The following is a 15,445-nucleotide window of genomic DNA, read 5'->3' as shown; positions in this document are numbered from 1 at the left end:
GATTCTTTTCATGACTTTGCATATGGGATTAGTCTGACTAATGTTTCTGTAATTCCCACAATCTGATGGTCCACCTTTTGTGCAGATGGATGCCTGTTGCATTCTTCATTTGTGTGGCATAAAACCTGTGCAGAGGCATTTACTGAATAGTGATACTTGTAGTCTGATAAGTTGACTACATTTCGGGCTATTTAGTTCACATGCTGGGCAATTGTTCAGCTTGAGACTCCGATGTGCTGCATTTTGTAGTACTCTTGATATTAAATGGTTAACAAAACTACTATAATGTAAGAGCAACACTTTTCTGTTAAATAGATTTATGTTGTAGATGGGAGAATGAGATGTGATGCACACCTTTTCTCATGCCCTTGACAAACTTAGCATTCGGACATACTGGCATTCAGTATTTTGCCTTATTGTAGTAATGCCATAGTGGTTGGACAAATCTATATTGTCGATTAAGTAAAGATGATTTAGCAGAACATTTGTGGGAATTAGCACTGATGTCTGTCCTGCCTGAGCTTTTTAAGCAGTAGTGTGTGGCTTCAGCATGCAACCTCTTCTGAAATGTAGCAGAGGCTGAAATAGTAGAGGTCTTTGTGATTACAACTGATCTTGTCGGGTTATTTACAGGCTGTTTTGCTTCCTGTTTTTTAATGTCTCCTTGTAACTGCTATTAAGCTGTTTTGATGGGGTATGGTTTCCTAGCCAAGTAATTAAAATAATGTGTGAAAATTCATCCACTATGTTTCATTTTCAGAACATTCAACATGTAAGCACTTGAAAATTTAAATGTACTCGTGATTGAGCTTAACTGACCACATTGTTTTTTCCCATAGATGTACATTAAGTGAAATAGTGATTTCTTCACAATGCTAGAAAATCCATATGCCTTGTCTGAGTAAATGTGTGCATCTTAGTATAGGTATGTGTCCTAATGAGGATTAGTTCACTTTCAATTATTTGTTGTGTATAGGGTATGCTGTGCCTCTCCATGATAGCATTGTGGGTAATTATGGATGACTGCATCAGTCTTGTAGCCATCTACAGCCACAATCTAAATCAGTGGTGCACAACCTTTTTGTGGAGAGGGCAACTACATGAATTCTTAATGCATTTGCGGGCCATCTCAAAACATAGTAGATTGTTATGAGTTAACAATAGGTACATGTGACTGGCATTTTTACTTAAGACAGCAGTCATGAAATTAGGTTTTCTACATCAACTTTGCATTTAACTTTATTCTGGCTTCCAGCCATGACTTATTACAGACTCTTACAGAAAGTTGCTACTGTTTACAGACTACAAGTTATAAATAACAAAGAATAGTTACTTCCACAGCTAAAAATTAGAGGTGTGTGCAACTGCAGTCAATTAGAAGTAAGCATGTGCTGGAAAGTTTGCATGACTGTAATAAGGCGTAGCATTTTTTCACTTTTAGTTACTCTCTGGCGGCTGGTTGGTGTTGCGTTGAGGGCCGGACGTTGTGCATCACTGATCTAAATTAATTCTGCAATTACAACATTATGAAGAGTGCATATCACAGTAAATGGTGTCCTAAAACAAATAGTAATTTATATTGGTAAGGAAAAAAATTGAAGTAGGAGTGCCACATTAAAAGCTATCCTAAAATAATGTACTTTGTTGTATGAAATAGACTAGTACTTGTATATAGTACAGCAATGTTGAATCTAGTAAATGTACATAGACAGGGGGGCTCAGTACCTTGCATTGGACCTATATAGTCCAAACAGTTTTGTGTTCAAGAATTACAAGAGAAAATTATAGCATGTGCGAAAATATGTTGCTACAGATTTTTTTTTATATTTATCCAAAGTCAAATGAGGAGGTCTCGTTTTCCTCCAGTATGCGTTGTACCATTTCTCCCTTAAATTTAAGTAATTTTATTTATTTTATGACTCTGTGGTGGAAGTGAATTCTGTGAAGCTAGTGCTAATTTTAAAGAAACCATTTAATGTGAGACATCGGTTTGTGCATAGTGTTGAATACACCATTGTGCATGTCCATGTGTATATCAATAAATGCAACATTGTGCATACCCAAGGACATAGAAACTCTATGGATACATTTTCTGCTATCCCTCTGGTGGCACCATTGAGGGATGCAGTGCATTTATTTCATAGGTTCATAATAGGCTATCTGCCCTAGGGCATTTATAAGCCTAGCCAGAGTGTGTTTGGCTTTCGCCACCCATTTAAATGAGTTTTACTATGCCCTTTTTCGAGGTTAGTTTACTGTGCCTCTGTCTAACAGTGACACAGAAGTGATCCCCAGGGTAAACCTACGATCTCCCATCCACTCGTCAAGATTCCTCTTGAAGAGAGTCAGTGAGGGACTCTGCCTTACTTGGACTGGGATTCTATTCCAGAGTGAAGGGAGCCTCTGGGTTATGAATCTGTCCCTCCAGCATGTCCTATTTATTTCCATACTAAGGTTAAGTCCCTTGAGCGTGTTGCTCGAAGGGATTTGGATTTTCTGAGGTGAAGCATGGCCATTAATTCCAGGTTGGACATGGCTTTATAAGTCAGGCACAGATTGCCTCTAAGTAGGCGGTATGCAACTGAGTAGAGATGGAGTTTCTTTAACCGAGCAGCATATGGCATTTGTTTGAGCCCCTTGATCCTCTTGGTGAGGTACTTTTGGGATCTTTCTAGTTGCTGCAGGTGTCGGGTAAGGTACATCCTGAATGGGGCATTGTACTCAATTATGGGCCTGATGAGGGATGAATAAAGAGGCACAATGACCTCCCTTGATCTAGATGTGAATCCCTTCATGATAAGGTGGGCTATATAGAAGGTTTTTCTAACCACTTTGGCCACGTGGTTGTCAAATGAGAGATTGTTATCAACTTGGGTCCCCAGGTCCCTAATTACTTCTTCCGTACTTAATGGATTACCGCCTATGTGGTAATTTGTGGGCACTTTATTTTTGCCAAAGGGGATGACTATACACTTTTTGGCGTTTAGCTTGAGGCCATGGCTCTGGCACCAGTTATCTGTCTCTGAGACCCTTTTGGAGGATGCTTGTGTCAGCTGGAGAGTCATATATGGCACCCAGTTTGCAGTCATCTGCGAACTTGGTCAGCCATAGTCCTCCCATGTTGGCCTGTACCTCCGAGAAATATATACCGAACAAGAGAGGTCCCAGGACTGAGCCTTGTGGGACGCCGCTTGTAACTGGTTTGGAGTCTGACATGGCTCCAGCAATTCTGACCATGTGGGTTCTGTCCTTGAGCCAGTTTGCAACCCATCTTATGACATAGTGGTTTATATTTAAGCTGGAGAGCTTATCAATGATGCCCGAGTGGAGTATTGTATCGAAGGCTTTTGTGAGGTCCAGGTAGGCTGTGTGGACCACCTTCCCCTCGTCAATGGCCTTGGTGACTGTTTCAAAGAAATCAACCAGGTTTAAGAGGCAGGATCTGCCCTTGACAAAGACGAATTTGGTAGGATCCAGTGTCTGTAGGTCCCCAATATTTTTATTTATGTGTTCCATGATGATCCTCTCCATAGCTTTGCAGACCAAGCTAGTCAGGCTTATGGGGCGATAGTTTCCAAGGTCTGTTGAGGCACCACCTTTGTGGAGAGGGACCACTGTTGCTGTACGCCATTCTTTGGGTACATATCCTGTAGTAAGGCTGAGATTGAATAGTAGCTTTATGTTGGGGTTCAGTTCTTTTTGGAGTTCATGTAGGATGCAGCCCGGGACACCTTCTGGTCCCATTGATGCTGTGTTTTTTTGCTTTGGAGAGGGTGACTCTTACCTGAGCATCTGAGATGTCAGGGGGGCAGCACTCTGCTGGGATAGATATTTGCTGTTTTGGGGGGGGGGGGAGTTTGCACTGAATCTGTCAGCCAGGATGTTGGCAATGTCTGTGGGTTCAGTGCATTTTTTGTCATTTTGGACTAACTCTGAGCATATCTGGGAGTTACCACCCAGGTTCCTAACATAACTAAAGAAAGCCTTGTGATTATCTTTAGTGTCCTGTGCAATTTTTCTCTCTAAGCTGGCCTTAGATGATTTTATGAGGGACCGTAGTTTTTTGCTAATACTGATCAGAGATGCCTTCCCTTTTAGGGATTTTGCTCTATCATGTAGTAGCTTCCTCCTCCTGTTGTATAGTTTATTTATGGCAGGGGTCCACCAGACAGGACGCCTGCCCTTGGGGGATTGGGTCTTGGTTTTATTTGGGATTGCATGATCCATGCATTCCTGAAGGTGTCCATAGAATGCGTTTATAAAGGATTCTGCAGTTTGGGCTGTATTTTCCACTGGCCCGGGGGCTTTGAAGGATTCCACCTCGGTTTTGATTGAGTGTGAAGTTTGCTTTAGAGAAGTTTTTCACTGTGGTTTTCTGGGCCGGGGGTGGGGTCAGGATGTGGATGTCCAGTGAGATTAATTTATGGTCCGATCTTACCAGTGAGGGGTATACCTCTAGTGTGAAGCATAGAGTCCCCATGTTGGTGATGATCAAGTCCAGTATGTTTTCCCCTCTTGTGGGAGTGGTGACAAGTTGTTTCATAGCATTTGAGTTTATAAATTCTAGGAACCTTTGGGCTAGGGTGTTGGAGCTTGAGTAATGCTCCCAGTCTATGTTTGGGTAGTTGAAGTCACCCAGTATAATGGTGTTGAGAGACCTTCATATTTTCCAGTGTTCTCAGGAAAGCCGTGTGGGGTTCCTGAGTTTGGGAGGGTGGTCTGTAGCAGGCTGTAAACTAAAAGGCAGTTTTACCCACTGTTAGATGCACATGGATGGTCTCCGATGCTTCGTGCTGTGCCACCAACCTGGAGGTGTGGGTATCTTTGAATATGGATACTCCCCCTCCTTTTGTGGTTCGGTCCGAGTTTTGGGGCCGAAAAGTATGGTATTTAGGTATAACCTGGTAGTGCTGGGGTACTCTCGGGAGCCTTGAACCAAGTTTCTGTTACTGCACAGATATCGATGTTCTCCATGCTGAGGAGAGTTTCAAGTGCGTGCATCTTGAGGTTTAGACTTCTGGCATTGAGTAGCATTACCCTTAGTTTCTTTTTCCTTGTGATATCTATGGAGGTGGGTTTGTCTTCTGTGCCTTCCCTAAAAAAGGCACTTTGGGAGTGGCAAGAGCCTTTGCCAATATCCGAAAGCCCAGGGGTGACTGGTGCAAGCCGTCCCTAGCAAAGCACCATGGCTTGTCGAGCATGTCATCCCAGGCTGATAGGCACTGGATCCCCTTTGAATGACACCAATACTTCAGCCAATTGTTGAAATTGATCATCTTGTCTTCATATTGTGGCATCATTCTTGGTGGGGGTAAGATGCTACTCAAGGTCAGGGTCATACCGGCCTGGGCTACATGCTCAGAGAGCTCCTCTGTCTCTTTTCATGTAGTCCAGGGAGGTACGTCTCGGCTACATCTCGGGTCATTCACACCAGCATGGACAATGTCTGAGTCATATTTGTACTTGCCTTGGAGTTACCTGAGTGCTTGTGTTATGTGGCGGATCCTAGCGCCCGACAGGCAGCTCACCATGACCTTCTCCTTGTTCAGCCTGGTGAGCTAGACGTCCGTGTGCCTGACAATAGAATCACCTATTACAACATTACAAGCGTATCAGGTGTTGTTGTTAAGCCTTAAGGGCATTGACTTTTTGGCACACTGGCTTTGTGAACTATGTGTTGCACGTGTTTTGTTTTGTGGTAGCGGTTGCTTGGATGTCTGCTTTGGAGGTCTCTGCTGCTTAGGCAGATTTTTTTAGAGCCTCCAAGTATGTTTTTGTGTGTTTGTGTTTGGTTTGCTGTTGTGGTAGGTTTGCTGTTGTGGTAGGTCTATGTGAGACTGGAATTGTAGTGTGTGTGATTACCTTCTCCTCCTGACTGGTTATGCCAGTATTGAGTTGAGAGAGTTCAGCCTCCAGTTTGGCTATATGGTTGCATCTCTTACATATGTTGGAACTTGCTGTGAGGAGGAGAGGATTGTCTGTGTACATGAGGCAGTTGTAACATTGCCTCAAGATTCCCAGATTCACCAGCTGGACTGGAGAAGAAATTGACAACTGACCTTTGGACATGCTAGAATAGTACATGGAATTCCTTTATAATTGAATCAAAAAGGGCCAATGGGGAACAAGGTACTCAAAGGGAGTATGTGAGGATGTAGGGCTTTTAATTTTTAGTGCTAACTTATAGAATTGCTTTTGTGAGCAAGTGCCAGGCTTTAGATTAGGAATAGGGTGTTTATTTTGAGAGCTAGAGCAGTTCTAAGGGAAAAAGTAAGAGCAGACTTTGAGGAGCTGAAAATGGTTTAAACCAGATTAAGCAGCATTGCCCGATGCTGCGCTATGCGCAAAATCACGCAAAGCCGCGCCAAAGCGGGTTTTATACAGGGGGACTTGAAAGAGCTAGAAATTGGCCCAAAATGGCCAATGGACTACCAGATTCTTGTGCTGGGAACACTCCTCCAGGGATAGATAGGCTGCTCTAAGCTCCCCACTCCCTCTGGTGAACAACGAAGCCTCCTTTTATCCAAGAAAGGAAATGGGCAACACAGGAACTTTTTTTTTTTCTTTTTGTAAGCAAACAGCAGAAAAATGCAATAAATATGTAACACAGGCTAGCGCACTTGAGTGTGTAGCCTCAACAGGTAAATACAACAATCATAGAAGATTACTTGGCTAATGGCTTAAGGGGACTTGCATCTCTAGTCAATATAACCCAATTTTACCAAATATATGGCCCCTAGGGGCAAGAGATTGGCATATATATGCACATGTCCATTGAGTATCTTACAGATTGATCATATCCATAAGGGACATAGACACCACCTCAGGTGTAAATTTGCAATTTGTTCCAAACTGCATTTGAAGAGATCCGGGTAAATACTCTGCTTAATGTGACTAGGAAATCTGATGAAAAGACAGGGCAGTATCTCAGGTGCATATCTGTTGCTCAAACATGTTTTGTTTGAGCTGCTGACTAAGTTTAGATCCCTAGATTGGGTGACCCTTGTGCTTGTGTGACTTATGAATGTGTAGCGCCTTGTAGGTCAGACATAGGTCACCCCTTAATAGTTGATTGGAGACAGGGGGATAGGACTTTTAGTCATTGCTCAGTAAAAAAAAAAAAAAAAAAAAGTTGAGGTTTTTATTAAGGGGAAAATAGCTTCAAAAAGATGTGCTATGTTGGTGGGTACATACATATATGAATTTCAGCTAGGTATTTTAGAGACTGGAGAAGTGGGATGTTCAGTAGTTTGTCAGCCAATAGGGTAGTGGCTCTAGCAGTTTGCCTTGCTTAGGGTAGTGCAGTGATGTTGACTGGGGTATTCCTTAAATGAACTGATAGCATTTAATTGCAGTGAACTTGTATATGTATTGCTGAGACTGATTTAAGATATTTCTATTTTTCACATAGATATTCAGTTTTTAGCATCAACATTTTCATAAACTGTTTTAAAAAATGCCATAGCTTTTTTTTTGACAAAGTATGTTTCAGAATTTATTGGATAAAATGAATTGGGTAAGTTTGAGAGTATAATATCTTGTTAGGTGGGGTGTGAACAATTCCCCCATTACATACACCACAGTGCCCATAATCTCTGCTTATTCATTACCACACTTTAGCTTGTTCCAGTAAAATGGTGGCATGCTGCCTGTTCTCACAGTAAAATATCATTTTTTTGTTGTTTAGAATACAATGCAGTTTCTTTAATCTCTTTCTTCTTAACTTATGTCTACCTTTTCAGCCGTTATTTAACTTTAAACAGCCCCCAACTCCCCCCACAGCTTCATCCCTTAGTATGTTGTCTCACCTTTCTCATAATCTGTCATGCTAGGTTCATGGTTACTTACTAGGCTATCTGCCCGCAGGCATTTATAAGCCTAGCCAGAATGTGTTGGCTTTTGCCGTCCCCTTAGATTAGTTCCCTGTGCCTCTGTCCAGCAGAGCCATTGAAGTGATCCCTGGGGTAAACTTTCTGTTTCCCATCCACTCGTCAAGGTTTCTCTTGAAGAGGGTTAGTGAGGAGCTCTGTCTAATGTAGATTGGAATCTTGTACCAGAGCATGGGAAGTCTCTGGGACAGGAATCTATCCCTCCAGCATGTCCTATTTATTGTTGTGGTGAGGTTTAGATTCCTGGAGTGTATGGCTTGAGGGGATATGGTTTTCTTTAGGTGGAGCATGCCCATCAATTCTGGGTTGGACATGGCCTTGTATGTCAGGCAGAGATCACCTCTGAGTAGGCGGTATGCAACCTAGTACAGCTGGAGTTTCTTCAGTCGAGCTGCATAGGGCATCTGCTTGAGGCTAGTGATCCTCTTGGTGAAGAACTTCTGTGGTCTTTCCAGTTGTTGCAGGGGTCTTGTAAGGTACATCCCAAATGGGGCATTGTACTCTATGATGGGTCTCATACGTAGAGGAGCCCAATGACCTCTTTCGATCTGGATGCAAACCCTTTTGTGATTAGGTGGGCCACATAGAAGGATTTTCTAAACACTTTGGCAATGTGATTATCAAAGGAGAGGTTACTATTTACTTGGGTCCCCAGATCCCTTATTACGTCTTCTGTATTTAGGGGGCTACCACCTATGTGGTAGTTTGTGGGTACTTTGTTTTTTCCAAAGGGGATGACTATGCACTTTTTGGCATTTAGCTTGAGGCCATGGTTTTGACACCAGGTATCTGTGTCAGTGAAACCCTTTTGGAGGATGTCTGTGTCAGCCGGAGAGTCAATTATAGCTCCTAGTTTGCAGTCGTCTGTGAACTTGGTTAGCCATAGTCCTCCTGTGCTTGCCTGTACCTCTGAGAAGTATATGCCGAACAGGAGGGGTCCTAAGACTGAGCCCTGGGGAATTCCACTTGTAACCGGTTTATTAGTCGGACCTAACTCAGGCAAATCCTTACCATGAGGGTTCTGTCCGTGAGCCAGTTGGCAACCCATCTCATGATGTAGGGGTTTATATTCAGGCTGGTGAGCTTGTCTATATTACCTGAGTGGGGAATGATGTTGAAGGCCTTTGCGAGGTCTAGGTAGGCTGTGTGGACCACTTTTCCCTTGTCTATAGCCTTGGTAACTGTCTCAAAGAAGTCTACCAGGTTTAGGAGGCATGATCTGCCCTTAAAGCCGAACTGGGTAGGGTCCAGTGTTTGGAGGTTTCCAATGTCTCTGTTAATGAGATCCATGATGATGCGTTCCATAGCTTTGCAGGCAAAGCTAGTCCGGCTTATAGGGCGATAGTTCATGGGGTCCGTTGTGGCTCCATCTTTATGGAGCGGAATAATCGTTGCTTGCGCCACTCTGTGGGCACGTAGCCTGTGGAGAAGCTGAGTTTAAATAGTGTGTTTAGGAGAGGGGATAGCTCATCTTTGAGCTCGTGTAGGATGCAGCCTGGGACACCGTCCGGTCTCATTGATGCTGTGTTTTTGGCTTTGGAGAGGGCTGTTTTAACCTGAGTGTGATTTCAGGGGTACTACATTCTTCTGGTATAGTTATGGGCCCTTTAGGGGGTGAGACGGTGGTGAAGTTTGCACTGAGCCTGTTTGCCAGGATGTTGGCTATATTGGTCAGTTCAGTGTATTCTGTGCCATTCTGCACTAACTCCGAGCAGATCTGAGAATTGCCACTTAGATTCTTGACATAGCTAAAGAATGCCTTGTGGTTATCTTTGTTGTCCATGGCAATTTTTCTTTCAAAGCTAGCCTTGGATGATTTTATGAGGGAAAGTAGTTTCTTGCTGATACTGATCAGGGATGTCTTCCCTTCTTGGGATTATACTCTCTTCTGTACTAGTTTCCTCCTTCTATTGTATAGCTTGTTTATGGCAGGGGTCCACCAGACTGGTTTCCTTTTCTTGGAGGAGTGAGTCTTGGTTTTGTTTGGGATAGCATGATCCATGCTTTCTTTTAGGTGCCCATAGAGTGCATTAGTAAAGGATTTTGCAGCTTGGACAGTGTTATCCTTTAGCATGGGGGCTGTGAAACTTCCCACCTCTGTCTCAAGTAACATGAAGTTTGCTTGTGAAAAGTTTTTCACTGTGGTTTCTTTGGGGGTGGTGGCAGAATGTGGATATCCAGAGTGATTAGTTTATGGTCAGATCTAACCAGCGAGGGGTTGACCTCCGGTGTGGAACACCGGTCACCCATGTTGGTGATGACCAGGTCCAATATGTTGTCACCTCTGGTGGGGGTGTTGACCAGTTGATCCAGGGCGTTTGAGTTTATAAATTCTAGGAAATGTTGGGCAGGGGAGTTTTTACTTGAGTAGCTCTCCCAGTTAATGTTTGGGTAATTGAAATCACCCAATATCAGGGTGTTTGGTAGGACCTTTATGTTTCCAGGAATGCGGAGTGGGGGTTCTAGGACATGGTGGGTGATCTGTAGCAAGCTGTAATTTGAATAGCAGTTTTACCCGTTGTTAGTTGAACGTGGATGATCTCTGAAGCATCGTGCTGTGCCTCTAACCTGGAGGTGTGGGTATTAGTATTAATAACTGCAACTAACTTTTTTTTTTCTACTTTTCATCCATTGTCCCTTCTGTTTTGAGGCATTTACCCCTTTATTTTCCAAGAGGTGTTCCTTTACAAAGTGTACCTGTGGCAGTGAAATTCTTTCCCAGGATGTCATCCTTTCTGGTGTTCTGCCATTCAAAATAAAACCTGAAAATTTAGTTTTATTTATTTAATTATCTAATTCACTCTTCATGCTTTTGTGCATGTTATCTTCCACGTTAATGTACTTTTACTGGGGAGGGAAATTCCTTTTCAGGACAGACAAGGTCTGTGTTGACTGGTAGTTTCATTGTTGTATTAAAAGTAAATGCATCACAGTCAGTACCATGACGTAAAGGGAAACAGTCATGACTACAGCTAAGGTTTCCTGATTTGATTAGCAGCTCAGGTGCATGAGGCTGTGGTAGTATCCTGGGGGGTGGCACCCCCCATGTTCAGTTTAAAAGATGACGGGGCATACAGAGCATACTGCTGATGTCAGTCCTTTGTGGAAGTAAGGGGGTGGTAAAGTGCTGGCATCTATTGCACATCCCACCCTTATGGTGCTAATAGGCACATGGGTGGCAAATAAAAAGGAGGAAAATCCTCCCATTGTAGCAGTGTGACAGTCCTATGATGCCTCTGTTTCCTCACTGCCCCTAATTCTAATCAGAAGTAGCCAGGGGGAATAAGGAGGTGTAGGTAAAGCCAGAAACTGAAGGTGAAAATGGGGTCAGCTAATGCTCATTTGTCTTGGAGGAAAAAAAGATTCCCCCAAACATAATAATGGCATCATGGTATGTTGCAGTGTGTGTAACTGTTGGTGGAAAACAGAATGATATATAACGTGGGTAGTACATAGCACAGAAAAAAGCATACCAGCTACCCAACAAAGTTTGGAGATGCAACATCCATTTAGAATAATATAATAATATAGGCTGTATTAAGTAAAAGGGAGACTGTTTGGCAAATAAGGACAGATGCAACGAGGGAACCAGGTTTAAATGAGTACATATCTATAAAACCTTTTCTGGAATTACAGTAAGGGTAGGTGTAAAAAATGGTTCCTTGTTGTGTAACAATTATATAGGATATGAAATAATTGTATGAGGTTTTATTCTTTTTCATCCCTTATTATTATATGTTAGTATTATTTTCCAGATATAGATATATATATAAATAAGTTTATGCATACAATCATAGATAATAGTACCATTAGTATAAATATGTGACTCACGTATTTTGTAGGTACTGACAGGGTAGTATATATACGTGAAGTCACACTTGATGTCATAGTTAAGTTTTTTTTTTATTGTAGGAATAATATAAATTTTACATAATAATGCATCAAATAGCAGAGTATTTTTGTATATATATATACAAGTTGTAAATAGATGAATTAGATCAAGTATGTTAGGTATATTATTGTTTTTATATACCTTACATTTTTACATTTTTATTATTCATTTAAATGATAAATGTGAAATGTAAGCACTTGCACTTTAAATTTGTGAAGCATATTTGGCGCCAAAAAGTTTTTAAATGAGCGTATTGATACAAAGTTATTTGTTCTGATGAAGTCTGTATGTTTAGCAGATGAAAGTGCTTAACGTGGTTATTTCAAAGTTTTGGAAGTGTTTTATTAAAGATTTTATACAGTCTGAGCCGGTGTCTTATCGCTGCCTAATTCAACATAGCTGACTGTTGTTTACCGTCTGTGTTATCTTTATTTCTGGTGTCGTTTAAAATAAGAGTGCTAACCCTACGATATGACAGAAGTGTTAAGTAGCTTTTATGAAAAGTGTGCACTGCAGCTGCCTAAGGAAAAAAGACTTTGAAAAAATATTGTTCAATACAGAAAGTGCATTGCTTACAGAGTAGATCCCACATCATATGAATTTATAATGGACCTGAACTATTTGGCTACCATTGCTCAATGAATGTGTGACTCTGCCTTATTTTGTTTTGATGTTCGAATGGTTTAGTTTCTGTGTAACAGTGATGGTTGACATGATTTATCATTGTAGTTACAAGATCACTGCCTCAGTAATCCTGAAGAATAATGTACCAGAAAAGCACACTTAAAATATGTCAGTGTTATGGGAATAAAAATGATTTTCTTTATTGCCAGTACAACAATTTAATTGTTTTTTCCCCTTTTTTTCTTAGGTTGAATTGCTTTGTTTATTTCAAAATGGGCTTGCTGAGGCACTGGTTGGTTCTTTTAGCCATCTGCTGGGTTTCTAAGGCAAAACCCATTACCTATCGGATGAACGAGGAACAACCTCCAAACACATTAGTTGGTCGCTTGGCTGAGGACCATGGATATCCTAATACTAAACATTTCTACAAATTAGAGGTGGGTGCACCATATCTGAGGGTGGATGGCACAACTGGGGAAATTTATACAACGGAGACATCTATAGACAGAGAAAGTTTGCCTGATTGTCAGAAGGTGCCACAGGGTGACCCGTGTTTTCTGGAGTTTGAAGTTTCAATGACTGACCCAGCCAAAATACCACGTCTGTTAGAGGGAAGGATTGAAATTCTAGACATAAATGATAACACTCCAAATTTTCCATCGCCTGTGATAACCCTACATATCCCTGAGAATACTCCTATTGGAAACCTTTTTCCCATTCGGCCTGCTACAGATCGTGATATTGGTGCTAATGGTGTAGCCAGATATGAGTTGTTGACTGGGCCTGAATATCAGAGTCTCTTTAGCTTGCAAGTGGCAGATGAACCAGAGGAAAAACAGCCACAGTTAATAGTGTTGGGAAACCTGGACCGGGAAATGAAGGATAATTATGACCTAACCATAAGAGTACATGATGGTGGAATCCCACCAAGATCAAGCAGTGCAATTCTGCGTATCACCATTTCGGACACTAATGACAATGCTCCCAAGTTTGAGAAGTCAGCATATGAAGCTGAATTACCTGAGAACAGCCCAGTGGGACATTCTGTACTTCAGGTAGGTTCTACACTATTTATTTTTTATGTGTTCTCTACTGCAGCTTGCAGAGAAATGTTTTTTTTTTTTTTTTGGATAACAAAAAGGACCCAGTCAAATAGTAGCAAATGCCCACTCCTGGGTAATAAGAAATAAAGGATGCTAGTACCTTTTGTTTCATTAAGGCATTGAAAAGCAAATGTTATAATTCTCATTATGTGACCTCATACAGTCCTATGCCCAGGTGTTAAAATCAGACCTCCCCTTATTTTGGGGAGAACACATACCTTATTGAAGATGTCCACTTATATACATTATCGAGTAAGTTTAATGCAGTTTTTTTACTAACTTTTACCTCCTTTGATCTATGTATTTCACTTTACCCCCATTCACTGGGGAAAAAGAGGCCTTTTTGAGTTTATCAACAGAAATGCATTTTTCTTAGGAACAGGGTGCATTTAAACTGTTGCAAGGAGTCCTCATGGGACAGTATTTAGAGAAATGTTTGGAGAGCTGTTTTCTGTTGCTAGTACCCTAGTAATCGTGAAGCATATTGTTAACCCTGTGCAACAGAGTTGTGTACCTGTTCCATATGTATGTATATTAAAGGGGGGGGGGCAGGTGTAGCCAGGGTAAGGCTCCTGAAAAGACTTAACTTGAGACTGTACTATGTGACTACCTAAAAGCAAAAACAACTGGATGCCTGAACTGCATAGTGATTCTGTTGTCAGAATAAAGTTTTCCAGATGTGACCTCAGTGACAGTAACTGCCTTGTTTATCATCTAGACTTTGACAGATTGTCTAAATGCAGTGTTCATTCCCTTACCATGAGGCTGAGATTCAGGCTTTTTTCCTTGTTTACTTTGCTTAGAAGTAAGCAAGGGCATCCTGCCTCATAAGCTTTTCCTGGTATGCATTTGATGTACAGACTTGATTATTATAATTAATGTTAAGACTATGTCCATTTGTCATTGTATTGTTCTGACACTGTACAAAGAAAGATGCTGTTTTGATGCATGCTGCAAAGTTTGTAGTTTGGAAGCAGATTTCAACACCTGCAGTCAGTCATGTGTGTTGTGGCTTTTTTAAATGTAGTCATGTGATAATGTGTGGCTTTTTTATAAGCACTGTCTCACTTTACGAGTTTCTTCTCTGCTTTCTGAATTATCTGTTCTCCTTAAGACAGAAAAGCTCTGAATGATTCATGCAAGGGATATGATAAAAATGTAATCAATTCCTTGTACGTGTGCTCCATTACATTGGTCAAGAATGTCCCAAGTAGGTCACTCCACCAAGGATACTATTATGATGGCTGAGCACCACTCTGTCTGGTGTGCTGCTGCAATAGAGGTCCATTTCAATGGCATCATCTGGCTTTGAAGTTCAAATGATTGTGACCAAGAAGTGCTGGATGCAAGTTTTTTGGAATACATTTTTTGTATTTAAGTTCTTGCTCTTAGCTCTGTGTAATGGGTTACATTTCACTGCTGGCTTTTCTTTTCCTTAGAGTTTAGACTTGCAATGCTTGCCTGATCTTTTGCTTGAGATGTCTCAAGGAAGCGGGAGTAAGAATCGGTGATTTTTTTTTTTTTTTTGGACAATCTTATTAAATATTGTCTGCACAATCCATATGTTAGATTGTAGTCATACCTCTCAACCTCTTAGAACAAGAAATCTGGACAAAGCCATACATAAAAGGGGGATAAAGGCCACAAAATAAGGACATTTTTTAAGTATTTCTTTTACAAACTTTACTTAGAAAGTTGATATAGTAACAGAAAGTTGATATAGTAACAGGTTTTGAATTAGCATTATTTTTCTGAAGAGTATAAAGCCTGAAACTCAAATGTATGTCATTATTTTTTAACTGAAATCTTTAATGATATGCCACAAATTTGCCAGAAAACCACAGTTTTATGAAAAAAAAATTGAGGTAAAAATCTAGACATTCTGTGAATCTGTACAGTTGAGAGTTATGAGTAGTACTGTAGGCTACAGGCTCTGT

The 15,445-nt window shown here is 41.2% G+C and overlaps 1 protein-coding gene across 4 annotated transcripts in view; it reads left to right on the top strand.

Annotated features, from left to right (window-relative positions):
• The window catches only part of PCDH1 (protocadherin 1), a 1,308,367-nt gene that overhangs the window by 40,298 nt on the left and 1,252,624 nt on the right, over positions 1-15,445 (top strand). For all 4 annotated transcript variants that reach the window (XM_044069421.1, XM_044069422.1, XM_044069420.1 and 1 more), the window contains exon 2: positions 12,653-13,460. In XM_044069421.1, coding sequence (XP_043925356.1) covers positions 12,678-13,460 — 783 coding nt within the window. In that variant the 5' untranslated portion in view covers positions 12,653-12,677. The remainder of the gene's footprint in view (positions 1-12,652; positions 13,461-15,445) is intronic.

Source organism: Protopterus annectens, chromosome 4.part0, assembly GCF_019279795.1.
Source record: "Protopterus annectens isolate FY-2018-M chromosome 4.part0, PAN1.0, whole genome shotgun sequence".
NCBI lineage: Eukaryota > Metazoa > Chordata > Ceratodontiformes > Protopteridae > Protopterus > Protopterus annectens.
The sequence above is the reverse complement of the archived record's forward strand: the minus strand, read 5'-3'. Positions and strand labels throughout refer to the sequence as shown.